General features: G+C 47.8%; 2 protein-coding genes across 11 annotated transcripts; one reads left to right on the top strand and one right to left on the bottom strand.

Moving 5' to 3' along the window:
• Positions 1-669: 669 nt before the first annotated feature.
• On the bottom strand, positions 670-10,024 carry LOC149306551 (alpha-N-acetylgalactosaminidase-like). Of its 4 annotated transcripts, XM_089539594.1 has the most exons (8): positions 9,821-10,024; positions 8,333-8,503; positions 6,661-6,835; positions 5,191-5,368; positions 4,403-4,497; positions 3,847-4,008; positions 3,417-3,614; positions 670-1,826 (listed from the first exon to the last, which is right to left on the bottom strand). In XM_089539594.1, exons 1-8 carry the CDS (start codon positions 9,844-9,846, stop codon positions 1,566-1,568), a joined length of 1,266 nt encoding a protein of 421 aa, XP_089395720.1. In that variant the 5' UTR covers positions 9,847-10,024; the 3' UTR covers positions 670-1,565. The 4 variants fall into 4 exon arrangements, with proteins under 4 accessions (XP_089395720.1, XP_089395719.1, XP_089395721.1 ...); XM_089539593.1 differs by having other exon boundaries at positions 8,333-10,024; XM_089539595.1 differs by lacking the exon at positions 9,821-10,024 and having other exon boundaries at positions 7,650-8,418.
• LOC149306550 (zinc finger CCCH domain-containing protein 7A-like) lies at positions 8,769-27,911 on the top strand. Of its 7 annotated transcripts, none has more exons than XM_089539586.1 (23): positions 8,769-8,789; positions 11,241-11,344; positions 12,166-12,205; positions 13,071-13,268; positions 14,123-14,281; positions 14,609-14,689; positions 14,790-14,828; positions 15,436-15,469; positions 16,355-16,632; positions 17,108-17,318; positions 17,781-17,845; positions 18,250-18,448; positions 19,400-19,561; positions 19,867-20,063; positions 20,460-20,557; positions 21,215-21,396; positions 22,082-22,158; positions 22,781-22,914; positions 23,546-23,651; positions 24,324-24,432; positions 25,283-25,416; positions 26,120-26,283; positions 26,775-27,911. In XM_089539586.1, the coding sequence occupies exons 2-23, from the start codon at positions 11,277-11,279 to the stop codon at positions 26,962-26,964; spliced, it is 2,925 nt and encodes a 974-aa protein (XP_089395712.1). In that variant the 5' UTR covers positions 8,769-8,789; positions 11,241-11,276; the 3' UTR covers positions 26,965-27,911. The 7 variants fall into 7 exon arrangements, with proteins under 7 accessions (XP_089395712.1, XP_089395711.1, XP_089395717.1 ...); XM_089539585.1 differs by lacking the exon at positions 8,769-8,789 and adding an exon at positions 10,093-10,339; XM_089539589.1 differs by lacking the exon at positions 8,769-8,789 and adding an exon at positions 10,510-10,673 and having other exon boundaries at positions 16,541-16,632.
• Positions 27,912-27,927: the final 16 nt, after the last annotated feature.

The following is a 27,927-nucleotide window of genomic DNA, read 5'->3' as shown; positions in this document are numbered from 1 at the left end:
GCCTTGCAGGAGAGCAGCCGCATACCTGCCTAGAGTTGGATAATAATTAAGCCAGGGCTGAGAGGGATCCCTCTGGTAATTTGGCAATTAGGAATCTGCTTATTATCAAGGGATTAGTCGCTATTTCTGTTGCCAAATACACTTTCAGGCTAGCTGCCTCTGAACACAAATCCCTCAATTAATATTTTATTGGGTCTGCTGAGAAGTGACAGCTTCCAATCTGACCTTTGTGGGTCCTTTCCAGTTGCCTTTGGACTTATGGCAACCCCAGACATTTTGTAGGGTTTCCTTAGAGGTGGTTTTGTCAGTTCCGTCTTCTAAAGTATATCTACAGCACCAGCTGTTTCCCATCCAAGCAAACCAGGGCTGACTCTGCTTCGCTTCCAAGATCAGATGCCTTTAAGGTGTTTAGGTCAAGTCACATACTCTCAGCCTCAGGGGAAGGCAATGGCAATCCCCCTCTGAACAAATTTGGCCCCCAAAAACCCCTGTGATAAGCTTACTTTAGGGTTGCCATAAGTCGGGAATAACTTGAAGGAAGAACAACAACAATTTAACTTAAACTCAGCTAAAGAACTCAGCATTAACCAGAGAAGTTTGGACAAAGGTATCATGCTTTGTGGATTTTGGGTTGTGTTATACCCTTTAAGGACACCCACAGTCTTCCTCCTCTGATAACAACAGATTTATTTTTAAGTAATGAAAAACCAAAGGGCAGATTTCTTGGTTAGGGTTCATTGCGGCTGTGCTAATGGTTGCTTCTGAAACTGCAAAGGCACAAACTCCTCATTGCTTGCAGGCCCTTGCTCTGCTGGAGAGGAAAGCAGGTGGCTCTGTCAAAAAGGAAGAGGAAAGAAAACCAAGGGGTCTCAGAAGACATTCCTCCGCCTGAGTCACCTGAGGGAAATCCAGCATTTCAGGAAGAGCGGGCAAAAGGCCTAATTCCTTTGCAAAGCCCAGCGCAGGGAAGGGGTGTCTCTTGCTAGAAGGTAGCTCCCATGCCATCATGGTGGCAGATGAGGAATGCAGCTTGTCCCCATCTTTTCTGGACAATCTTGGCACAGAAAGAGGGAGGGACACACAGGGGATCCCAAACTGGGACTCCCATTTCACGCATGGCAGTCTTATTGCACAGTTATTATGTGTGTGTGATAAGGTGCCCTCATTTGCCACGAACAACACACACGGCTCCTCTGGCGCAGCTGCCCAACTGGACACAGGTGGGAGACCCTGGTCTTTGGAGTGCCCTTCTTCATTGGACGTTTCTTCTGGCAGGTTGCTTTCCGTGGTTCAAAAGAGCAAAATGCATTTCCACGAAGTGGGGGAAATGGAGAAGGGGCAGTTTTTGGTCATTCTCCTTGGTGCAGCCCTTTAGGGTCCTGTTTAAATACCTCCGCTACATTCAGAGGAGGGGAAGGGATGCCAGCCTTTCCAAGTCCTGCTTCTTGGTTGAGCCCCGTGCCAAACCTCACCTCCATGCTGCCTCTCTGCTCTTTGGTGCCATGCCCTCCGCTTGGCTCCCAGCCTGCCATACTTGCAGGCGCTCCAGAAGGAAAGGGAACACTTCAGCAGAGCGGCTTGAGGAAGAAGAGGGCAACCCCGGTGGGGGGCACCTCGGATGTGATGACGCTGTTGAGCTGGTACTGCCGCAGGTAGAGCTTCTCCAGGACGTTGTAGATCTCGTAGCCTGCCTTGCAGCCCTGGATGCCCAGGAGCGAGAGGGTGGTCATGAAGGGCCTGGGGGACCCGTCGGTGCCCTTGTTCATGATTGCCAGCGCATACTGGCCGTTGACCAGGGTCCTCTTCCACACCTCAAAATGGAGGGACTGCCAGGGAGAAAGAGAGGAAGGAAGGAGGGCATTAATGGGTGGGCTGTCTCAGGAAAACAAAACCATAAAGACAACCACAACTACTGCTCATCCTCATCCTCACCACCATTGATATCCCAAAACTCCAGTCCAGAAAGGCAAGGTACAAATGTCACAACAACAGTAATAAATTGGGTACAAAACCTGTCATTAACAGTCACATTATGAAACTCATAATAATCGTAAAATAGTAAAAAAATCTCCCCCAGAGAGCATGGGAAGCCTCTTTTTGGATTGCTTTGCCACCTTCTGCTGCCCTTCCCCAAATTCTTAGGACTTTTGCTTGGCTTAGATTCCACCTTAAGGCTCCCTATCTGCCCCACAGCTGACTTTTGACCAACACACTTGCTAAATATTTAGTATTAGTCATTATTACTGGCACAATGACCTCTGTTTATAAACTGCTGTTCTACAGGTTGGTGGATTTCTTCTCCCTTCTGGAGGTGGGAATCATACACAGGGCTCAGTCGTCCACAGAATCTAAACTGGTCTAAGGTTGCCAGATAAAAAACCAGAGAGGGCTCCTATGTCTTCAGTAGTTCTGCACAAGAATTTCAGCAAGGGTTGCTTGGCATTTCGTGAAACAACCTCTGAAATCCCCTCTTCTATGCAACTATTAAAAGTACAGAGGCCTGCTTCAGTTTACAATCTCCCAACTCTAGCAAGAGCAAGAATTCCAGCCAATTGGGGTTGCTAGAGTAAAAGCCCTGGAACATTTCCTCTGTGGATGAGGCTGAAACTCAAAGCTGAGTTTGCAGACAACCGATTTTGTGCTGTTAAAATATGTGCCTGTTTTGCTGCACCCAGCCCTGCCACATCGCAAACGCTGGTTGCCTTTGTGTGGTTTTGCTCTTCCTTTCTCTCGTGGGGAGGCCAACATTCCTCCAGAGTTCACAGAGCTTCTGTCGGTCGGTCGGTCGGAAGATGCCATATGTTCTGTTTCTTATGAACCAAAGCTTCGCTATGTGCTAATCCAGTAACAAGAAAGCCCGCAAAAGTGGCCGTCCCAGCCCAAAGAAGGGGAACTGGGAGTGCCATTGGCCATGGAACAGTTGCGCTGGAATATATTGTTTAAGGGCTGATGATGGCCCATGGGCCCCTTCCCACTCCCCAGTTCTAGGATTCCATAAGCCCACTTTGGTTTTTGAAAAATGAGTATTATTTTTCAGGGTGTCTTGTATTTCAAGGGTGACTTCCCACTCCCAGAGGTTTCCAGGGACAGGTGCTTCACCCTTTTATTGGCTAGAAAAAGGAGCTGCCTGGGGAGCTGAGACTTGGCTGCATTTGGTCCACCTCTGTCCCAATCCTTGCTTGTGTGGCACAACAGAAAACAAGGAAAGGAAAGGCTAACAAGGAGCAAAAGTGATACACACCAAGGCATTTGCTTCTACTGAGCATGCGGATCAAGACACAGGGATTCCCAAAGTGTTGGAGTTTGAAACGGTGCCCAGCTGCACAGGAGACCCCAGCCACCCTGCAGACATGGACCTTCCCTGCCCCAGTCCTGGTTTCAATGACTCTGTTTTCAAAACGGAAACACACACGCACCGTTGAAATCCGCCTTCCTTGAATCCCCAGGGGATCTTGGTTTATGTAGATGAGAAGGGGATTCTGCAAGAGGTCCTTGGCTTCCTTTGATATGGTCTGCAAGTTACAGGACATGAAGAACGGGGCGGCCAGGATAGCCCACAGGGCCACCTGCACTTTCGACTGCTCCTGGCTCAGGCCAAAGTCACCAATGATCAGCTGCGGGGAGAGGAAGAAGGGAGAAAAGGCTTCATCAGGGATGATGCACTTTTACAGACACGCAATGCCTAAAGAGCCAACCAAGAAGGGGAATGAAATGTCAGTGGATGGAAATTTGGTAGATGGACATCAGCAGACCACAACCCAAATAACGTGCTCAGCTTTTCCTTTGGAAACTGTGAACTGCAACTGGATGGAAAGGTATTCTGGGTCAAAACAAAATAAATGTTACCATATCAGGGTCATTCCACCTCCCCGGTCCAGCGGCCGGCTGCAGCGTGTCCTGGTTCTTTCCGTACCACTCAATGATGTGGAAGAGGGTGGTCCAAGAGTCCTCAATGTCAATGTAATTCCTCCACATGTTGCAGATTTTGCCAAGTAAAGTATAGTTCACCTTGAACGCAAAGAATGGATGATGAACTCTAGGCTTCTTTCTCCAAAGGGACCAAACAAATGACCCAAAGGTCATGCAGGAACCACTTTCCTGAACCAAAATGTCTCTTTCTCTTACTATGGCCATGGACGAAAACATGCCTTGAAACAGACAAAACCCGCTGCCTCTGAAGAACCTGGAACCGAGAACTACACAGCAACCCACAACTCAAGCACTCCTGGAAGATGCCCACCCAATCTCTGTTCAAGGACCTCCAAAGAGGGAAAACCCACCATTTTCCAAGAGAGTGGACTCTCCTCCTTTGGAAGATGTTGGATGACACAATTGCTTTGCTTTGACTCCAATGGTCTCCAGGACACATTTTTTCCTCCAGGGTTTGTGGTTCTGGAATTACCTTTGGCGGGAGGCCCCCTTCGTAGGCTGGCCAGCTGCAAGAGAAAGCAATCCTCCGTCCTGTTTTGTTCAACGCCACGCTCATCTTTGGGTAGCCTGGACCATAAGTAAAGAAAAACAGATCTATAGCAACTTTTCCCCTTAGGAGAAGCACGACATCCAGGAGCAGTCTTAAATCATTAAAAGCCACATCCTGAGATTTCTAGGAACTGCCAGCTGCCCACGGATAACCAGTTGGGTACCATGCTGCTATCAGAGCTGGGTGAATCTGGGGTATTGGTCAGTATTGGTCACAGAGAGAGACTTTGTCACTTCGGGGCAGTGACTCTATGATAGGGCAGCTATTTTTCTCCTGGGTTTTGCAGGTGCTGAAACTTATCCCCAGGTTAGATTCCCTAAACTTAGGAATAATGCTTGCAAAAACCAGCGCAAATTTGCTGCTCCAAAGTAACATCATGCTTGGGTACAGATTTATGGGTCGCAGGCAAGACCACTGGACGAACCTTCCCCAAAAGCAACCATTCGACATTCTCTTTCACCAGTTGTTTTGATTGGCTTTACACTGGTTTATCTTAAGCAGAGGCTGGATGGCCATCTGTCAATGGGACTGCTTTGATTGAGAGTTCCTGCATGGCAGTAGAAGGGGGTTGGATTGGATCAGGGGCCTTTTTGGGGCCTCTTCCAACTCTATGATTCTATGGTGGCGGCAGTCTCTGCATACTTTGGTTTTAAATGGAAAAATCCAAAATGTGCTGACCGCTTAAGAACAGGCTCTCGTAGGGCACGAACCTATTGCCTTGGTGGAAGAATTGGAAAAGCATCCGTCCAGCTTGAGCATGTCAACCCCCCACTCCGCAAAGGTCTTTGCATCCGTCTCAATGGTTGCCAGGGTGGTCCCAGCATAGCCAGCGCAGGTGGCGTTGCCCATGTCGCTGTAGATGCCGAATTTCAAACCCTTGGAATGAACCTGAGAACAGAGAGGAAACAGAGGCAGTGGTCATCAGAGAAAGCGAGGGTCCTTTGTGGGGATCTATGGTCTAAATCCCTGCCCTGGGAGCCATGCTGGCCCACTCCCTCCAGCTCTTGGACCTCCATCCACTGACAAACACACTTTTACTGGACCTGGACCTTTCAATCAACGTCCCTTTAGATTGCAATTTAAATGTTTTGTTACTGTTTTATGCCGACAAGTTATCTCCAGCTGATGACAACTTTCTGCTAGGTTTTGTTTTTGTTCAAGATTTGTTCAGAGGGATTTTTTTTTATCACGGCCTTCCTCTGAGAGAATGTGACTTGCTTAAGGTCAACCAGTGGGTTTCCATGGCTGAGCAGGGATTTGAACCCTGGTCTCCCAGAGAAATCCCAGTCCAACACTTAGACCACTACACCTCTTAGGATTTCTTCAGAGAAAGTTTGCATTGCTTTGCTCTAAAGCTAAGAGAGTGTGGCTTGCCTAAAAATAAACAGATAAGGTCCCATGTGGGTTTCCATGGCTGGGCAGGGATTGCAGCCTTAGGCTCTGGGCCAACATTCAGACCTCTACACCATTATTTCAATGCTGTTTATAACATTATAATACACTTACTGGTGTTTTAACATTATGTTTTTGCCTGCCCGTTTGCACCTGTTTTTAATCTTGTTGTGAGCGCCACCTTGGGTTTACACAAAGTCTGTGTCTCTAAAACGGAAACTATTTCTTACTGCTGCATTTGTTCTTTTTAAAATGAGATGTGTACTGCTCTTGGACACCTTGTTGCATAGTTTATAGCATTTGTGGACCCGAATAAATGCATTCTTTGCTAGAACCTGGCCTAAACCGTTAACATATCTGCATGCATCCCCTTTTGAAAAGCATGCTCTTCTGGCTTAACAAAAACAACTCTTTGCAGTCTTGAATTTTGGGCTTGCGACAGAGGTTTTACAAGCTCAGCAACGGCTTCCAATTTGGTTTGGAGCTCAAACTGAGGTGATGCTTTTGACCCCGAAAGCCCTAAATGTCTTGAGGCCAGGATATCTGAAAGACCTGCTCTGAACCTGAGCTCCTCAGTGTGTCAGTTTTCTATAACCTATGTGTTTAATGCTTTAAAAGCGTGCATCCCTTGTGCTCCACTTTGGGCTGAGAGATGATGCATAAGTCCCCGGGATAAACAATAAACAGAGCCAACGCATCTGGTCTTGCATGGCTTCTTCTCTTATCCTTGTAGCTGCTGCACCCAAAGGCTTTTGCCACGCAAAGCAGCGCAGTTGTGCCGGACTCACGTAATCGGCCAGGGCTTTGATGCCGCTGGGGAACCGGTCAGGGTCCGCCTGGAGCCGGCCGCGAGCGTCTCTCTTGCGCGTCGCCCAGCAGTCGTCCAGGTTGACATACTGGTAGCCCAGCTCCTTCCAGCCGTCCTCAACCAGCCGGTCGGCCATGGCCTTGATCAGGCGTTCGCTGTTGGCAAGCAAGAGAAAGACAAACAAAAAGAGTCATGCAACCATGGAGCTGGAAGGGGTCCCCCATTGAGTCCGGCTGCCGGCTCAGTAGAAAAGCTCCAAAAACAGGGAGCTGTCCAGCTTCTTTTTGGAGACTCCCATCCCCTCTCTAGGAAATGCACTCCATTGCCAAAACGCTCTTACTCTCAAGACATGTCCTTCTAACGTTCAGTCAAAATCTACTCTCCTATAACTTCAAACCATTAGACATGGCTCCAAAACACAATGCAGAAATAATCCAGTTTGAGAATGCTTTAACTGCCTTGGCTGAATGCTAAGGGATCCTGGGAACTGTAGTTTTCTGAGCCATTCATCCTTCTCTCTGAGAAAGAGCTCTGGTGACACAACAAACTACAAATCCCAGGATTCCCTAGCACTGAGCCAGGCCCCATCACTTCTAGAGACTCACAGATTTGGAAGGGAGCCTAAAGGCCTTCCAGTCCAACTCCCTTCTTCTGCCATGCAGGAATACACAGAACCAAAGCGCTTCTGAGAAATGGCCACCCAGCCTCTGTTTAAAAACAGCCTCCACAGAAGGAGACCCACCATGCTCTGAGCCTCTGAGGCACCATTCCCCTTTGGCTTCCTTTCTGCCCCGTTGCCCCTTTTATTCTGTATATACGCCATTTGTGGGTTTGAACCTTGGCTTTATTTCTCTTGCAGTGCTGTGGAGAAATTAAAAATCCTGAGGTAAAAGTTGTCTGTAACCTGATATAAAACGTATAAATAAGGATGTTGTGAAAGCTAGGCCCTGCTGCAATGAGAAAAATCACCTCAGAGAGGTTTAGTTTCCCTCAGACTGAGGCCAAGTCGCTTTGTACAAATGAGGCCTACTCTTGAGGCAAACTTTTAATGAGGTTTTCTTGGCCAGAACTTGTCATCTTGTGGCCAATATTTTCCTCTTATGACTTAAATGTCAAGGCAGGCTTCCTTGGCACAACCTCCCTTCTTCATTATTCTTCACTTGTCTTGCTTTTTGACACCACTTTGGCTTTCTTTCTGCCCTTTATATCATTGCTTATACTTCATTTGTGGGCTTGAACCTTGGCTATGTTTATTTCTTTCAGATTGCTGTAGAGAAATTAAAAATCCTGAGGTAAACCTTGCCTGAAACGGGACATAAAATGTATAAATAAGCGTTTTGTGAAAGCTAGGCCTTGCTACAGTGATAACAATCGCCTCAGAGAGGTGGAAAGATTCCCTCAGACTGAGGCGAAGTTACTTTCTTTAAGTGAGGCCTACTCTTGACAGTGAAGCCGTGACACTTGACAGAAGAAACATCCACAATCCCAGCACTCCTCAATGTGTTGGACTACAACCCCCATCATCCCCATATTCTATGGCCAAAGGCCAGAGTGGTTAGGAGGATGGAGGGAATCATGATCCGCCATGTTGGACTGTCTTAGCCAACCTCTGTCAGGATTTATGTGGCTGAGGGGGATCCAAGCGGAGCAACCTGATGCAGTTGTCAGGATCGTTGGCGCAGTCGGTGTTGCACCTAAAGCGCTCCCAGGGCACCCAGCCCATCGGAGGCCTCCGCAGCAGACCGTTATCCAGGGCAGAAGCACAAGCCGCAAAGCCAAGCCAGAGCCCCAGCGTGGCGGGGGACACGATCCGGAGAGCACCCCTGAGAGGAAAAAGACACACACACAAACTCAGAGTCATCCACAGTGTTCCCATCCTTATGTACACCATTCTTAGCAACGCCATATGCATCCTTGGCCCAGTGGTCCCCAAGCTCTGCCCTTGAAGACATTTTGGACTTCATTTCCCAGAAGCCTCAGCCATGTTGGCCAATAACCTGGGATTCTGGGAGCTGAAGTCCAAAATGCCCCTAAAGGGCTCAGTTTGGGGACCACGGCCTTAGTGTATCAGTGGAGCGATGCGATGGGGAATTTACTCTGGGTTTCAGGGTGAGTGTTAAAGGAGGAAGCCAAGGGATCTTGGAGTACCTTTGGGACTAATAAGGAAATGACTGCACTAATGTTGCTGTTCCACTTTTACTTTTCTGGCTGCTTCCTGTTGCATTCTGGGATTTGCAGTTTAAGGATTCTCAGCCAGAACTACATATCCCAGAATGCAACAGGAGGCAGCAGCCAGAGCAGCCAAAGTGGAATAGCAGCGCCATAAGAGTGTAGAGCGGTCATCTCCTAAGTGAAAGGAAGAAGACGCTGGAATGAGCGTCAGGGGTCAAGGAAGTAGAGCGAGGCCATAAAAGCTCATGCAAAGGTCTTCTCTCGCTTTCAAAACCCACAAAACAGTGACACCTGCATTGGGCAATTTGCCCTTTTGTTGTTGTGAGTTTGGGATGTTCGCTGCCCTGGGTGTGTTTTCTTTCAGGTCCTAAACACACTGCAGAAATAATCCACTTTGAGGCCGCTTCAACTGCCCTGGCTCCATGCTAGGGAATTCTGGGAACTGTGTTGTCTGTGAGACATTGAGCCTTCTCTGTCAGAGAGCATTCTGTTGCCACAATGAACTACAGTTCCCAGGATTCCCTGGCACTGAGCCAGGGCAGTTGAAGTGGCCTCAAAGTGGGTTATTATCCCTTTGCAGACTGGTACCTGAGGCTGACATGGCCGTGTCTTTAGACTTTACAGGAGTCACCCAGTTACTCCATCCTCAATGCAGAAACGGCTGGTTTGACACCCCTTTAATTGCTAGGGAATTCTGGGAACTGTAGAGCCATGGCGGTTAAAGTGGTGTCAAAGTGGGTTATTTCAACAGTGTGGATGCAGCGTAGGATCTGTCGATCCGTTCAGTACTCAGGGCAGCTCCGTAAAAGTTCGGACTGGAACCCGGCGAGAGGTTCGGCAGCTGCCCCCGGACAGCCCTGCCTCGCTCTCTGGGCCCAGCTGCCAAAACAGCACATTTGGGGGGAAAGAATGGAATGTGACACGAAAGCCCCCCAAAGGAGAGACAAAAGCCCCCGATTTGGGCAGACCCTGGTCTTAAGCTCCTAGGCTGCATTTTGGAAAAGGAGCTCTCCTTCTTCCTTCTCTTTGGCTCTTCCTTCCTTTCTGAATCATTGTTTGGGAGTCCTAGGCCATCGGGATGACGTCATAGCAGCCTGGCTGTGACGTCACCCACAGTAAGACAGCAGAGGATGTAGGCCCCGCCCCTGTGAAGCCCCGCCCCTTCCGGGCGGTTGCTAAGGGAGACAGTTACGTGAGGCCCGGCGGCGCGGCGCATGCGCAGTGCTCCCTCAGCGCCGCCTCGTTCGCTCCCTCCCGCGGGAAAGAACGACGGTAGGCCCGATCTGCCGCCAAGCAGCGCCTTCCCCTTCCTCCGTCTCCCTCCACTTTCCGCCATCTCCTGCCTCACGAATAACTCCGCGCCGCTCTACTTCCTGTTTACGGGAGGCGGGGCTCGTGGGGAACGCTCCCTGCTCTCAGCCAATGGGAGAAGCGGCTGCTAAGCCTCGGCCCAAAAGGGAAGGAGAAGAGGCGGTGCTTCTCTTCGGGTGAGTGGATTCGCAGCCAATGGGAAGGCAGTGGGCGGGAGGGAAGGAAGCGGCGGCCAATGGGAGGCGCCTTGTGCTCCGGCCAATCGGAGGGAGCGCTATCATTGTGGCGGCGGCGGCGGCCTCCGAGCGGCAGGGGGCGCTGTGGCAGCAGGCCCAGACCGGAAAGGCGCGCGGACCGGAAGGAGGCGGGGGAGCGAGCCAACAAACGGACACCGAGAGAGAGGGGCTGCCTGGTCGCGACGCGCCTCCGCCGCTTCCCTTTTCTTCCCCTTCCTTCCTTCCTTCCCTCCTTCCTCCTTCCTTCCTTCCTCCTGGGGCCTCGAGCGCGGAGGTGAGCCGGGAGGGGCCTGGTTCTCGGGGAAGGAGGGCGCTGCGGGAGGGAGGCCTTTCCTCATTCAGTCGCGGCAGCGAGCGGCCCGTCTCTCGTGCTGCCCGGGATCAGGAGCGCTCCAGGGCGCCCTTCGGCGCAGCGCTGCCTCGGGGCTCCGTCGGCGGAGGGCAGAGGCTGCAGAACCGAAAGGCAAGCCCTTTCCGGAGAGGCTCCCTTCGGTGCCTGGGAAGAAGAGCCGGTGAAGAAGGGGGCTCCTGGGGCTGAAGGGCGAGCGAGCCTCCAGGGGAGCAGCTCAGCTCAGCTCAGCTGGGGACTGGCAGCCCTCTCCTCCTGGCTGGTCCTAGGGTTTCAGACGGAGCCACAGCCGCTCTCCATTGACCTGCAAAGGGACCTGCAAAGCAGAGGAAGGCAGCCCAGAGGCTCAGCAGGAGGAGAGGGAGAGCGAGGGAAGCTGCCCCTGAGGAAGGAGGCCCAGGGCTCCTGCTTCCAAAGCCAGGCAGGGCCTTAGCAGTGCATCTGGAGCGTCTCTGAAGCACTTTGTGATCCTGGGCCTGGTCTCTCTTTCAGAAGCTGCCGACTGGAGAAGCGGCTGTTCATGATAACATGTCCAATGTTTCCGTGGACAGAAGCGCCAGGCTGCAGGAGATCCGGAAGGGGCTGCAGTTCATACAGTAAGGGCTCTCTATGTGCGCCTGTCTGGGAACTGGGTTGCTTTCTTGATGCAGTGCCCCTCTGTGTGCCAGCCTTGCCCTCGGCCACCAGGTGCTTTGCCCTCTGCCTTTGAGAACAACCCTCTTCAAGTGGCGCTTCTTCTGGGGAGTCAGTCCTCTCCCTTCTCATTCAACGCTTGCTTGCATGATGGCCCTTTGGCCACCGCCAGGCTTTAGTCTGCACTTCCTTCTGGGGACCAAATGTGCTTCTGTCAAGGAGGAAAAAGGCTGCAAACTGGAGGAGGCCAGAATAGCAAAGGCACAAAATAGCCAAGGGGGCTGCACTGACTCCTCCAGGCAGAACTTGGAAGGCCACAGCCACACTAGACCTCCCTTGCAAAAGCCTCCCTTTGGCCCCCAAATGCCCCTCAACACCCCAGGGAAGGTGAGGGGCCTTTTGCTATCTTTGCCCCCTCCCCTCCCCTCCCCTCCAGGGCCATTTTAGGGCTTTTGCAATAGGAAGTGACTCAGAAGTCACTTTCTGTTTTGAAAGAGGCCTGGGCTGGACTCAAATGGTGCTGGAAGAGGACAGAATCACGGAGGGAAGGCTCTCCACCACCCACTTTGGGGGAATAATAATCATGATGATGATCATTTTATTTCTTACCTGCCTCTCTTTGTGGCTCCAGGGAGGTTACAAGATAGTGAAAACACCATCATTAGATAAAAGACAAGTATGTCCCAGGGACCTCTCTCGCCCCTGAACTGAAGAAGCCATGTGGAAGTGCAGGGATATCTTTGGGAAAGGCCTGAGCTCTTCTGTTTCTGTCTCTCTTTTCTAGGTCTACTTTACCCTACCCAGGGACCCATGAACAATATGAGGTAACAGTCTTCCTTTGTGGACTTCTTTGCCGGAGCCAGAGCCGACTCCGCAGCAGGCAGACATCTACAGTTTGGTTTGGGGCTGCAAGATAGGATTTTATATCCTGAAGCAACATTCCTACTTCCAGTGGCTGGCCCTGAGTAGCAGCAATGTTGCGGCAGGAGGAGTGCCTTACGCTTGAGGAATACTTGGGGAACCCTGTCCCCGTTTGCTGTGAGCCAGCTTCTCAGTGCCATGCTTCTTTGCCTCCCTGTTTCAGGGGGAGAGGATGGCAAGAGCTGGTTCTTAATTAGCTAAGAATAAAACAATCTTGTATCCTCTGAAAAATTGGCTTCCTTGCTAATCACCCAGAGCTCAAGGCCGTGTTTGGAGAAGTTGAACCAACGCTGCTGGGCATAGTTGGGTTGGATCTTCCCCTTAGTCCCAAGCAGAGGAGACTCCCTGAATCAGTGGAATTTACACAGGTGCTGACTTCTCAAGTTAGCATTCATTCAGGGAGTCCACAATAGTTGGAACTAACCCTAAGATGTAAGCCATTGTTTGTTTATTTATTTTGAACCGCACTGAATGGCTCCCATTTTCCCCTCCCAGGGCTGCCACTTTCTTCTGGTCAACCTGTGGTGGGGATCATGAGTCTGAGCATGTTTTGGTGGTGCTTTTAGCTTCTTTTCATGTATTGCCTTGTCAAAAGTTTCTAGTATGCAGGAGTTGCTAAGGACTGTAGGAGGGATCGCATCAGAAAAAGCTACTTAACAGCTGGCTCTTCCTACAACTGGTGCTTCTTCAAGAAAGAAGAAGATGAGTGAAATATTGTGAACATAAGAGCCGTCCTGTTAAGTCCTTAACCGAGAATTTGTTTTTCAGGTTTTCATACGAGAGCTTGTTAAAAATCTGTTTAACGAAGGGAACGATGCTTACCGAGAAGGCAACTGGGAAGGATCGCTGAGCCACTACTCAGAAGCTCTAAACATAGCCGATTATGCCTCTTCTGAAGGAATCCACATTTCTAATGAAATATTAGAGAAGCTGCGTGTAAATCGCATAGTATGTTATTCGAAGAAGGTAAGAGAGGCATCAAGAGGGTGGATGGGAGAGCATTTCATGGCCTTCTCAAGTGCTAGGTTTCCTCTCTGAGAAAGTAGGGAGCTGGTCGGCAACATAACGTTCTCTTAAAATGTCCCATCTCTCCTTCTGTCGGTTGGCGTTTTTAGTCAAGGCAAGGGTTTTGTGGAGGTTTTTGGCAGTTGACTTGCTGCTGCGGAAGTGGCTCTTAACAAATCAGTGCTGTACTTTCTATAAGGGATGAAACTGTTTTTAATTGGTGTTTTGCTATTAGTACTATATTTTATAGGTCTTTAAAATATTGTTCTGAACTATCATGAGTCCCAGCTTTGGGAGAAAGGCAGGTTATTTAATTAATCAACCAATCAGGATCATAAATTTGTCTGCTGGCCAGTTGTGTTAGTTCCGGTTGCAGATAGGGACTGCGTTGTGTCTCTTGGAGCTGTCATGAAAACAGTGGTTCCTAGGGCCTCAAGACACTTTGGACCTCAGTTTACAAAAGGTCCAGCCAGCATGCCCAGTGGTTATCTGGGATAGGGAGAATTGTCATCCAGCTATATTTGGAGGGCAAAAGATTGAGACTGGTTGGAAAGATGCCGTCTATCTCTACTGTTCCGCAAGGAGAGTTCCATCCATAGAGATTTCCCAGTAGTCCTAGTTTAAAATTTCCCAGTATGAAGGAATGGTGCTGCTGGACTTGCAGTTTTTTGGAATCTCTGCTCTGCGTTCTCCGTTTCACATTAGGCATCAGTCTCCATTATATGAAACGATCATTGCCATAGTTGCCTAACCCTAACCCTAACCCTAAGATCCTAGTAAAGAAACGTTCTTGATAACTCTCTTCGTTTGCACAGGGGCAGCATGACAGAGTTCTAGAGGACTGTGGGGTCGTTTTAAAGCTGAATGAAAATAATTTCAGAGCTCTCTACCGGAAATCCAAAGCCTTAAAAGAACTAGGAAGATACAAGGAGGCTTACGATGCTGTTGCTAAATGTTCCCTTGCAGTGCCGCAGGTAAGCAGACCAGGCCAGCAAAACTAAGTGGGGTTCAAGGAGGCTGACTTGTTTGTGCTGAGGGATACAATAGGCAGGAGATGGATATGGATATATATATGTGGATGTTATCTTATTAATGAAGGTCAGGGTCTGTTTGCGTACTTCACATGCATGAGATGGCTTCTTCTCTTGCGGAGTCCTGGTACGGAGCACTTTTGTGGGCAGAGACCTGGGAAAATGCTAGATGTAAAGGTAGTGTGTTTGTCTGTTGCATGAAAATCCTGAGAGATGCTCAGATGCACAGAACTCCCTAACACTACATTATCTTTTCTTTGTTAAAAATAGGATGAAAGTGTAATAAAACTGACTCAAGAACTTGCTCAGAAGCTTGGACTGAAGATCCGAAAAGCCTACGTTCGGGCAAAAGTAAGTAGAGTCAGCTTTTTGTGTGTTGCTTTTGGAAAGCTGTTTCTTTTTTTATTGGTTGCCAATGGCTACCAATTTATAATGGTATGCTTCATTGCAGCCTTCCCCAAACCCTATTTCTGGAGAAGCATCGAGTAAGGTAAGATGCTGGGGTCTTCTCTGAGTAGACTGAGGGTTTTTCTCAGAATGAAATAGTCCCTCATCAGTATAAATTCATTTATGTCTTGTAACGTAAGACATCAGTTCCCTTGGCTTTGGGTTAGATCCACCACTAAACACTAAAATGTTTTGTTCAATTTAAACAGCCAGAAATAAATGGGCTTTATTCTTTGGACTGCCTTGTTTGCCAGTGTTCTCAATAACAGAGCTGTAAAAAGTATGTTTTTGATGCTGAAAGGAGACTCATATCCTGATTGTGTGCCTACAGCAGACATCAAAATGAATGCCATCTGAGTTTATGTTTAATCAGGGGATATCTTGCTTTTAAAATATGTTCAACAGGAGTTTGTGATGAGTGGCTGCTGTCTCTTACCTTTTTACTGGAACCCCTTTGACAGCAACAGTTTTCACATTAATGATGCTTGCGTTCCATATTTTTGGGCTTGGATTTCTCTCCTGTTTCGCTGGAGCGGCAGTTGCTTGTTAAACCTTTTGGAGGCACTTGGCTCAAAAAGGGAAGCAAAAATGCCTGCCCTGAGGCATTGGTGTGCAGACATCCTGCTGACAGGTATTTTGTTTGCTTGCAGGTTTCGCATACTTCTATAGAAGATATTGAATCAGGTGAGGCTTCCGGGGCTTAATGGGGAAAGTTGTATAACACATTGATTCCACTCCCTTTCTTTTTAGCTGATGTATTTGTTTTATACAGGCCAGTCTGGAGTGGCCATGGGGAAAGAGTTCATCTCTTTCCTCCCAGCTTTTAGGGTGCAGCTGTGTTGGCTTCTGAGCAGGCGAGAACCAGTCTCTGAAAGATGCAAGGCCTGCTCTCTCCAGTTTGCTGCCCTTCACTTCCCACAGCCCCTCAGCCATTGGCCATGTTGACCAGTGCTTGCGGAGGGGCCAGACCAAAATGTCCCGAGGGCACCAGGTTAGAGAAGGCCGTACTGTACCAGGATGGATTTGGGGAGACCCATCTGGCACCTGTTCCTTGGCAGGGTTTGTTAACCCTGCTTGCCGAATCCATAGCACATAGTCCGCACACTCTTCCTGGAGGAACACATCAATTTGTGCACTTCCTTCGTGTTTCTCATGAAGCCGGTAGGCTAGTTGTCCTCTTTTTAAGATCATAGGGAACAAAGTTAGGCCTGGATGCTAACACAGAACTGTTTTGATTTGGAAAGACCATGCTGGCTGGCCTTGTGGTCTAGTGAGAGGCACAAAATGGCCTGACTAAGGGGAAAGGAGCCAGGTGGGTGTTCTTCAGCTGTTTTTGGACCGCAGCACCCCTCACCATCAGGAAGAGGCTGCACAGGCTCCTATTTCACATTAGCTGGGGATTAAGGTGGGGGCTGAACTCAAGTCAGCACTTGGTTCCCCTTATTTTTGAGGGGTTCAGGATGAAGTTTGTCCCTTCGTGGAAGGACCTGTCCATATCTTTGAAGGTTCCTGTTCTGAGTGCGCCTGGTATCTCTCCCTCTCCTCCCAAAACCAAACTCTGTTTTTCAGATTTTTCTGGTTGGAAGGAGAAGGGCCTTTCTTCCTCCTCGTCCCCCACTCCTTCTAGCTTTGCCCCTGAGCTGCCGGGCCACCTGGCTGCCTTACCATCGGTGTCTCTGGCTGGCCTCTCTGCAGAGAAGGGCTGCCTCTCTGCTCCTTCCCTGGCTAACGGAGGACCTTTCCCTCTCCCTGAAGGCTGCTTGGACTGCGGGGATGGGGACGACATCCTTGGGGATGAGATAGATGAATTGCTTGACTCCGTTTCAGATCCTGGGGAGAGCATCATGGTAAGAAGCCATCTTCCATTTTTTTCTTGGGAGGAAAATACATTCGGTTTCCCTGAAGCTTGTGGGGTTATCCATCTTCTCATGGCTTCCAAGGCTGCAGATCTAGTTTTAGACCCCTTGACTGGAGTCTCTGGCCAGACTTTTTCCTCTTGCCATGGGAAGAACTAGTTCTGCATATGTATGCGTAGAAAGCCTAAGAGTGGAAGTATAGAAGTGTGTTAGTGGTGGGATTCTGTTACAGAAAGTTTGCTAACTTTTGGCACCTACCTGGCTGTATTTAGTGGCTGCTTTATACCTGAGACGCATCTGTTTTGGAACATATGACACAAAGGCTACCAACTCTCCATGCTTCTCTTAATGATTTTGTCACTTGGCAGCCACTGCTGTTCACCCGCTTGTAATAATGATTTTAATCCAGAAGGCTTAAAAGTGGCTTTGGTGAGCCTGACCTCTCTTCTCCTTCCTTGTGCCCTAGCCCAGCACGGTCGTCCGAGGAGCCCTCCCGACAGCTGCCATCACCCCCAGCATCCCTTTCTCAGCCCCTTTGCTCGGGACGTTGTCGGTCGGGCCGGGTTTTGTCTCTGCGGGCTCTTATTCAGAAATGTATTCCTCCCAGCCCTTGGTTTCTGTCCTGGACAACTTCTGCTCCTCCTTAAGTAGCTTCTCAATTGGTGACTCTAAAAGAGGTAAGGAAATCAAGTGGTACAGTAACCCCTTGAGTTTCTGAGCGGCAATGAGCCTTTCTGTCCTCCTCCTGTGTTGTGGCACAGGCTGTGCCTTTACTTTTAGCCACATTGAGTTCCACTTGGGGAAAAAAGGGAATGGGGCATACAATAAAGACATACCTCCTAGATTTGGTTACTATTTCTAAGGTTTGGGTAGTTACTCTTTGGCCCAGTGTAGGAAAAGCAATAACAGTCTAGTGCAGTGGTCCCCAAACTGTGCTCTTGGACTTAGCTCCCAGAAGCCTCAGCCATGTCTGGGATTCTGGGAGCTGAAGTCCAAACTTTGGGGACCACTGGTCTAGTGGCACCATCATGATTGAAAAAGTTTCCTATGCTCATCTCTGCAAAAGTGGTGCCGCTTTTCATCTTTACTGTGGGTGAAATGACTATAAAACTAACTTGTGGCCTTCTTAATCCCAACAGATATAGCCAGTTCTCTTTCTAGAGATGTCAGCTCAGCGTTAAACAGTAGTTCTCCTCTTCGACTTGTAAGTAACTGTGCAGACCTTCTTTTCCAAACACAATGCAGTTCTAACATTCGTTCTTATGGCGAATCTTAAGTGTGTCCGTTCTCCTTGTCTCAAAAAACTGAGTTTTTTTCTTCAGAAGAGCCTTTCAGATTATTTTAAAAACGGGCCAGGGCCATTGCGACCCAGGTTTAGATCCCAACTCAGCTTCAGAGCCTGTTTGATGAGCTTGGGACAGCTTCTGCTTGTTGTCCTGCCCTACTTTGCAGGGCTGTCGTAAAATGGGGTAGGGGGGCAGAGAAGTGTGCCCTGAGTTCCTTGGAGGGAAGAATGTGATTTTAAAAATGCAGTTCACACTATGTCAGTGGGATACTAGTTTGTTCTTGTTTCTGTTCTGAAAGCCAGCATTGTTTTCTTCCCAACAGATGAACGGGCCTACGAGTTTGTTTGGGTCTGAGAACTATATTGGGATTTCAAGTCCGCCTCGAAATGACTATTCCAGTGTCTTTGACGGTGGGCTTGCTAATGCGCCCATGTCAACAACGACACCTTTAGTTGCATGGAATCCCCTAGAAGCCACCCATGAGTTGAGACAGGCCTGCCAGACATGCTTTGTCAAGAAAGGTGAGGAGTGGTCTGAGCCCTGGAAGCTGGGCTGAATATTGCTAGGAAGCAGCATTTTTATTTTCCTTTCTATGCAGATTGCTAATTTTGCCCTGGTTACTAGAAAGTTGAGAACAAACCACCTCAACCAAATTATAATGTTGGAGGACAGAATGTTCCTTGTCTTATTAGCTTTCTGTAATTAATGTTTTAAGCTGGCAGGGGCTCAGAGGTTTATTTAAAGTAGTGGAAGGAAAAGTCTTGTTATACGTTTTGTTGCTTTTAGTAACTGCAGCTCTTTTAGGAAGGGCTCCTGTTTGATTAATGTGAATGGCATACCAGGTCAATTTTGTAGTTTGCTTCATGTACAAAAGTATAACAGTCTGTACCCTGAAGGCCCCAGATCTCATCTGATCTTGGAAGCAAAGTAGAGTTAGTCCTACTTAGTACTTGGATGGGAGACAGCCAATGAATCCCAGGTGCTGCCGGCTATATTTCAGAGGCAGGAACGGGCAAAGCCACCTCTTGAGGATTCCTTGCCTAGGAAAACCTAGGAAGAATTCATGGAATCGCCATAAGTCAAAGACGACTTGGTGGCACATATACACACACATACACTGCTATGAACAGACATGACATTATACTGAAAAGACAGTGGTCTCCAGGGTTGTGAAATGAAGCTTAGCTTGACTGAGATTGGATCCCTTGCCTGTTTGCCTTAAGCAGGGATGGGAATCATGTGGTGCTCCAAATGTTGTTGGACTGGGTTCCCAGGATTCCCCACTATTGGCTGTAATGCCGACCAAGGGTCTGCAAGAACGCTCAGTCCGGAAGCATATGGGAGATTGCTGTTTGCCATCCCTGATTTTAAGAACACAGTTCTACATTTGATGGCAGGCTGGGAGAGAGAAATTGATGAAGAAACAGGTGGAGTATTCATTGGAAGCATAACCTCCTTCCCACTCCTTTTAGATCTAAAACTATGGGAATACACTTACAACCCCACCTTAGAGCACCTGTGTAAGAAGGATATCCTCATAGGTAAAATAAAGAATTCTGAAGATAAGTCGTGGAAGAAAATAAGGCCAAGGCCAACGAAGACACAGTACGTGGGGCCATATTATATATGCAAAGGTAAGGATTGTAACGGCAGAACTATATGCATTTCAGTTTGTGTGTCATGGGCTGGGTACCATTTATGAATACATTTTCTTTACCTGGGCAGATATCAATTTATAGGGTGTTAACCCTGCTCTTGAAACAGATTTTTCATTGTGAAGTGTCCTGTGTTGTAGAAGTTCCCATTCTCCCGACTTCACTGTGACACAAAAGGCCACACATTTGTGAGTGAGGATGAAAGGAATTGTCTGCATACCTTATAGTCTTTGCTTCTCTTTCCTTCTTTCTCTCTTGTATTTCTTCCTCTTGCCACATTCTAGATGTTGCTGCCGGCGAGGAGTGTAGGTATTCTGGCCATTGTACCTTTGCCTATTGCCAAGAGGAGATCGACGTCTGGACCTTGGAGCGCAAGGGGGCCTTCAGCCGGGAAGCCCTGTTCGAAGGCAACGGAGAGATCAGCTTGACCGTCTCTCGGCTCCTTCAGGAGCATCATGGCCTCTTCATGTTCCTTTGCGAGGTATTTTGCTCAGACTCTATTAAGGCAGCACAAGAACAGGGCAGCGAAAAGCAACTTCAGGCGCCTAGCTGAACCAATCTGGAACGTCTCTGGAATAATTTCTTTGGGTGGGGAGAGAGCCATCCTGACTTTGAACACACAAGGAGGTCTTTCAGCCATTAAAAATCAAATTCCTCCATGGAAGGTACAAACAGGACCTATCTGCGTTTGTTGGAAACTGACAGACATTCAGTTCCCTTCTTCCCATTGCAGGGAACAAATTAGGCCTGCAACCAAAGTTTGTATCCTCTCCTTGTGCTTCCAAGCAGGTGTTGTTCTTTGTTAGAGCGAGAGATAGTAGTAAGCCAATACATTTCTTTTTTCCTTTTCTAAGAGTGCTTTCCTTTTGTATTCCAGAAATGTTTTGAGCATAAACCCAGAATAATCAGCAAAAGGAATAAGGATAACTCTTCTACCTGTTCTCATCCTGCTATGCATGACTTCGAAGACAACAAGTATGCTCAAAAACCTTCCTTGGGTTCTAAAAGAGCGAGAGGTTTCTTGATAGATAAATAGCATGCGCATGTAGGATAGGCTGCAACTTTCACACAAGTGTGAGAGAGATTTAAGTTATTGTTTGTAACATGAAGCAAGTGGGTCAAATTCAGTAGCTCTTGTGGCTCTGCTGAATTTTCTTTTGCAGACATGTCTCTGTATGGTGCTACTACTATTCTTGCGTTCTGGCAGTCTTGGTATCTAGCTCAGGGCCTCTTAGCTTGGTAGCAGAAGGATTTGGGGCTTGAGTTTGGGTTTGGCAGGAGGTTCTTCTGTAGACATGGCACCTTCCAGATGTTTCTCGTATTGTGACAGCCAGAGCTGGAAATGCAGAGCCATGTGCAAAATCCAAATTCAGGTTTACTCCTTGGTATCTCCAGTTTAAATAAAGGATAAATTGGCTGTGTAGTTTTGTTTGGATAAGGCAAATAGGTTTGGTCCCCAAACGTTTCACAAGGCTACACCAGCTTTCTGCTGCCCGTTGGGGCATTATGTGCAGCTGTTTTTCATGACCGTGACTTCATATATTCAGTTTCTTATGTGATGTAGTCTTCTGAATCGGTTGTTTAAACAAGCCTTGACTCACCCATGCCCTTGAACCAATCCTTCCTCCTCAGGTGCCTTGTCCACATTTTGCGAGAAACAACAGTGAAGTATTCCAAGATCCGGCCTTTTCATTCCCAGAGCCAGCTAGACCTGTGTAGGCATGAAGTCCGCTATGGCTGCTCACGGGATGATGAGTGTTTCTATGCCCACAGTCTTGTGGAGCTCCAGGTGTGGATGATGCAGAATAAGACAGGTAAGAACACGCGCACTAAAATGCTCCTGTGCGTGGGCAGAGTGCATTTTCTCTTCACACAGTAGCCTTACTTGCCCTAATCCTTGTTTGACGAGACAGGAGTCTAGTCTCCTTCAAGGGTCTCTGGTGTTATAGGATATGACAGACTCTCATGGCAGCAAAAGGGGTCACTCTGTAGCTGCATATTTGTTGAGTACAGTCATTCTTCAGCAAGGAATATGTGAGAGCACAACCTTGTTTCGTATTGCAGAGGTTTTACTTTCACTGTTCTTATGAAATTATACCCACCAACATTAAGCTTTCATAATCTGGGAGGTTTTAAAACTTTCTCTGTGTCAAAACTATTTGTGCTCAGCCATTTTAAGATGTAGCCTAAGGTACGGGGTTTTTTAATCATGAGATTAACCTTCTGTTAAAAATCAGGTGCCTGTAGAAAATCCTGTTTTTTCAGTCTTGCTGCTGTTGTAAGCCTAACTCAGTCCAGACATATGCCTTTCTGGGGGGGAATGATATTTACTTCTGGGTAAACCTGCTTAGAAATGCTTTGTATAACTAGTTTTTGGAACTTGGAAAGAAAAAGGTGTCTTGTCACCTATAATTGAAATGATCATCACACAGCAAATCTTGCTTGTGCAAAGGTTAGCAACATGACAGTTGCCTAAGATGCATGTCTCCCTCACCACAGGTATTTCTCATGAGGCTATTGTTCAAGAATCAAAAAAGTATTGGCAGAACATGGAGTCTAATGCACTTGGAGCACAGGTATTTTTTCTCAGATTGCCTCATGAAGCAACCAGCCTAGTGACTCAAAAGTAATGAAATGAAATAAAACTAGGGCTTGCTGTCTGCAGGGGAGTCTTCTTGGTTCAATCCCAATTCTTGGGAAATGCCAGCGAACCCACTGCTACTCTGAGTAGACGGTGCTGGGCCAGAGCATCTCACCTGATATGAAGCAGCTTCCTTAGTAAAACCAGTGAACATACAAGGTCCCCCCTCCCCATAACCATTTGAATTCCAGAGCCCTTTAATAGAGGAAAAGTTGGGCACCACCTCCTGACTGTTTCTGCCTCCATGCAGCTGGTGCTGTCTATTAAATGTGGCTTTTGGGCTTGCATACTCTTGACCTGACAAATAAATGCAACCAGAGTTGAGAGTCCAGAGCAGCTTATATAAAATAGATAGTAACAAAATACAGTGGGCACCTCCTCTCTCCCACTGCAGGCACCTGGATAGAGCCTCTGTTAAAATTCAGGCAGGTGCATATGGGATGCCTCTAGTTGTCTTCTGTCTCTCTGGATGTTTATGGTGTGATTGTGTGTGTGAGAGAGAGAGACCTATTTTTGCCTACTTAAATGGTCTTGCCCTTTTTGCTTTATCTTTCAAGATTCTCAGCAACCAAGCAAAGCACGGATCTCTGAACCTGAAAATGAAGTTTGTGTGCGCGCAGTGCTGGAGAAACGGCCAAGTTAGTGAGCCAGACAAAAACAAGAAGTACTGCAGTGCAAAAGCAAGGCATCCGTAAGTCACGCAGCAACCCTTGGGAGAGACGTATGTTGGGCGCTTGGGTGATGGAGGTTTTAGTTTAGCACACCTGGAGTTTACTTTCCAGAACAGAGTGGCATTGCATGATATATCCAGATGTGTCCGTCTGCCGGCACAACCATAGGGATTCCCTTAGATGCTGCATCTGAGCATTTTGACATAGGCTCTTGTTTTGAGGGAACAGGAAGGGGTCTTTGCGGCTCTTTTAGTCTCTTGGTGTGTTGCATTTTGCTCCCCACCTCCTGGATTGTGTAATGCTTGATGAATAAGTCATCTGTTTGTAGGAACATAAGCAGCTGCCTTGTGCAAATTGATCCACTTTGCCCAATATTGTCAATGCTGACTGACAGCTCCTCATCCCCTGGTTTGTGCAATGTTTGGTGAAAACAGTTAGGCATCTATTTCTAGGAACATAACAGAGTCAGAGAGCAGAGTCCTAACTTGTTTAGGAGCTGTAGATATTAACATTTTTATGCAGAGGTCCCCTGAGACCTGAAAATGGTTTCAAGGGTTCCTCCAGGCTAAAAAGGTTGGCGAAGACTGCTTTACGGTGGCTTGGGCTGTGCAGCCGTGCCGAAATAGCTCTGAACATCTGGTGTCCTTTCAGGTGGACCAAAGATCGCCGGGTGATGCTGGTCATGTCCAACGAACGGAAGAAGTGGAACACCATCCGCCCGCTTCCCACAAAGAAGCAAGTGCCTTTGCAGTTTGATGTGAGCATGTCTTTAAGATCAGGGGTTGCCTTTGGTGTGGTCCTGGCTTTGGTTCTGGCATTAACTCTTTTTGTGCACTGACAACCTGAAATTAGAAGTTTTCTTACTCCCAGCTTGTGGAGGATTTGCTCTTGTACCTTTGCTTTAAAATGCTTCATCCCTGTGAGCATTTTAACAGAAAAGTGTTGCCCTTGGAAAGCATGCCAATAGCTTGCAATTTAAAGGTGGTTACATTTGCATCCTCCCTTTCTGCTAAGGAGCTTGGGTTTGGGATCCTTGTTTTCAGAACAACCCTTTGAGGTAGGCTAGTCCCCATTCACCACAGTGATCTTTTTGACGGAACGGGTGGCTGCGCAGCCCAAGTCTCAAAGTCTAATACCCCAACTCTTGACCCACATCAGTGGCTGCCAAAATGGAGTGAAAGCACCCATACTTCCCTTCAGAAAAAGTCGGGGTTCCTTTAAATAGTTCCTGTCTAGATGCTAAAGAGTCCCTAAGAGGGAAGGGCACAGTCTGCCAAACAGAAACGCCAAGTATTTCTCCTCCAGCTCAGCACCCTTTTAAGTACCTGGAGGTGCCTTCTGAATTTTCTTTCCAGTGGCGAAAGAGAGATAGCTAGCCTTCAGAGAATGCAGCTGATGTGACCTGGGCATATTTCTCTTTCTTACTCAGTTGTGTAATCATATTGCATCAGGCAAGAAATGTCAGTACGTTGGGAATTGCTCCTTTGCCCACAGTCAAGAAGAGCGGGAAATGTGGACTTATATGAAGGAGAATGGCAGTAAGTAAACGCAAATGGCGCATAATCGCCTGCTGTAGATCTGTTGGCATTCTGGGCTCCTTTAGCTGCTTTGAGGTATGTTCTCCAGTTAATCCAACTTCACTTTGCAGAATACTTTTCAGCCAGCATAAAATAAAGACCCAAAGCAGTGTCAGAGGAAACCAGTTCCCAGGCTCCTGCTTTGGCTACTTTACATTTTGCAAACTTCTGCCTAAGCCGGTTGACTTATGTTTGTGGCATTTGGGCTGTAGCAGCATATAGAATAGTTCAGCAAGCATGGCAAAACTGGGCATGTTGGGTCATGGGCAAGATGTTAGGGCAGAAAGAGAGAGAGGGTTGATGAAGGTCTAGTATCTTTCTTTAAAAGGATAGTGGAAGCTGCTGCTCTGACAAACTGTAGTTGAGGTTTCTCGTTGCAGGAGGTCATAGTGTGTTTCATCATGTAGAAATTACAGCGTGTGTGGTTCTTTCTTGGATGCATCTTAAAATGTCTCTAACAACTTGCGCATCGTTCTAGTTCGCTGGGAAATGATATTAAAAGCAGCTTCCTATGAATGAGCCACTCCTCCTCTTCTGTTGCCACCTCTTCCTCCTATTTATACTCTGCCTATCTCCCAAAAACTGGGACCCTACAACACAAGTACGATATAGTTAAAGCTTGAAAAACAGCAGCAGTAGTAAAATGGAATTAAGCTATTAACACAGTAGGAAGTATTTAAAACGAACAGTTAAAAGAACTTGCCATGCTTGAAGTATATTGACAGTGTTCTTTATAAGTTGACACCAGCTGGTTTTACTTGCTCCTGCCTTAATTGGTGCAAGCTTACCGTGGCTTCTCTTCTCGCCTTAGTTCAAGACATGGAACAGCTCTATGAAATGTGGCTGAAGAGCCAGAAGCCAGAAAAGGGGGAGGATCAAGCTGCTCAAGCCAACAAGGAGAATGGGAAGCAAATCCACATGCCAACAGATTATGCCGAGGTCACGGTAAGTCCCAAAGATCCAGGCGTTACTCCTGGACCCTGGCAGTGCTCTCTGTGCCAGTCAGTTAAGGACTAGGACTAGCAGAATAGGACAAGACTCCCTCTGATCAAGATGGGCCCAAAATGAGAAAGGCTTGTATTTGGAGACAGGAATGGGTGTTGTTGGTCAGCCCAGGGCCCACTTCTGTTGACGCTCTGGAGGAATGGACAGGAGCTATGAGAGAGCAAAACATGGTGGTCATGAAGGTCTACTAGTCAGCAGTGAATTTGCACCAGAGAAGCTCACAACACTCCAGGCTCTCATTTCCTCAGAGCAGTCTTGACTTGGGGGCCGAGACGTTCAATTTGTCTTGTCCCATATTGTTAACCATGGCTGGCAGGCAGCAGTGTGTCTCCAGGGCTTCAGGCAGGGACAGTCGCAGTCCTGCTTGAGATGCTGAGTATTGTCTTGGGAAAGTGGGACCCTTGGGGTCTGTCCAGGCCTGTGGGGTCAACCCTGACTGATTGTGTTGTCCAAGCAGGGGTCAGGCAAGGGTCTTTCCCCCTCCTGACCTGGATAAATCCTGGGGTCCATGCTAGGGCCTCCTGTTCTGTGCCAAGCCAATCCTGGGTCTTCCTTAAAGAGAGCCAGATGTTGGGGTGTGCATACATTATCCAAATTAACTGCATTTGCTTACCATGGATTAACCTTTTCCTGCATGAACCAGGTCGACTTCCACTGCTGGATGTGCGGGAAGAATTGTAACAGCGAGAAACAGTGGCAAGGGCATATCTCCTCGGAAAAGCATAAAGAGAAAGTATTCCACACGGAGGACGACCAAAACCGTTGGCAGCATCGTTTCCCAACAGGCTGTTTCAGCATTTGTGAAAGGTGGGTTGGGGTTCCCTTTGGCTGCCTTTGGTTGTATGTTTGCTTTTACTAAACCCCAGCATCCACCAGTTGTGGGAAATGTGTAGTTCTTGGGTGGCTTTGAGTGCCAGAATGCAACGTACCTCGCAGATCTTTGGCTCCTTTTCATTGCTGTTGTTGTTAAATGGCTGGGAATTAGAAACTCTGGCTGAGCTACAGCAACTCCCCCAAAGGCCTGCCAGATCCACCGGATCCTCACCCTTGATGTAGTTTGCCATGTTCAGGAACCCACAGCTGTGCAGAATTGCAGGACAGGCTGGATGAATGCATTTGGTGGCAGAGCTGATCTCTGAGGCTGCAGAAACTTGGCTTTGCTCCTGGGATGCGTGTGGAAGGAAGGGCTGGGCTGAATCAGACGCTCAGCTGGAAGGCAGCAAAAACCCTCTGAACAGCTTTGTCTGTAGGAACTGTCGCCCGTGACTCCTGTGCTCCTCTCTCTTTCCCCCAAACAGATATATGTCCGGTTTGTGCGCCGAAGGCAACAGCTGTAAGTTTGCCCACGGTCCGGCTGAGCTCCGCGAATGGGAGGAGCGGAAGCAGGTGCTAAGGATGAAGTTCAGCAAAGCCAGGAAGGACCACTTGATCGCTCCCAACGATAATGACTTTGGAAAATATAGTTTTTTGTTTAAAGATTTAAACTAACCCTTGTCTATGGAAGGACGCCTTCGTTTGCCAGATGGAAGCGTGAAAACCGGGAGTGTGTTTTTTACCATAATCAGAAGAACAAGACGACAAAACAAGAGACGCATGTGACAGAAGCTGCAGGCCTCCTGCTTTTCTTGGCCTGCATTCTTCCTCCTGAAGAACCAAACTCTAGTAGATGATGATGATGATGATGATGTTGTCGAAGGGGGAGAGGGAGCCGGCAGGCCTGTCTCTGTCTGTCTGTCAGTGCTCTCATCAAACGGAGCGCTGGCTGGAGTGAGTCCTAATAAAAACACGGCCTGAAGTCTTAGCGTGCTTTTTTGCCTTCTGTTGGGCAGAAGAGAGGAGTAAGTGGAGAGTAAGTGCAGGAGGAGGAGGAGGAGGAGGAGGAGGAGGAGTTGGTGGCCTGGCGCCGCCTGGGAAGCCCCCAACGCTGGGCCTTCAGTTGGAAAGCAAACGTTTTTAAGGTAGGCTTCTTCTTTGAAGAGAGGCCTCGGCTCAGAAGAATTAAAGCCAAACACAACAATTAATAGTCATGATAATAATGATGGATGAAATTCTTCAGATGTTTTAAATGGAGAGGATTTGTTTTAAAAGCAAAGAAGTTTGCTATTTATCTCTATGTAGGTTGCTTAATAATAATAATAATAATAATACTACAAAAAGGATTTTCTTATTATCACAAAAAGAGAGATTTTAAGCAAAGCACCATTTAACTGCCATTAGAGGCTGACTGGGGTATTTTTCTCTATTTGTATGTTTCCATCTAACTGAAAACGGAGAGAAGGAGGAGGAGGAGGCTTGTATTTCCTCCTCTCCTTCCTTTCGTTTGGGGTTCTGATTCTTGCCTCTGAGGCTTTTGGAAGACCCGCTTTGTGTATGTCAGTGTTGTGTATTGTATGGACCAATATTGCCTGTAATAAAGATACCTTTGCATACATAAAGACTCCTCCTAAAGAC

This window comes from Sceloporus occidentalis, unplaced genomic scaffold, assembly GCF_023333645.1.
Source record: "Sceloporus occidentalis isolate IW3139 unplaced genomic scaffold, rSceOcc1.0.p SCAF_10, whole genome shotgun sequence".
NCBI classification, from domain to species: Eukaryota; Metazoa; Chordata; class Lepidosauria; order Squamata; family Phrynosomatidae; genus Sceloporus; species Sceloporus occidentalis.
This window is presented reverse-complemented; position numbering and strand designations above follow the sequence as displayed.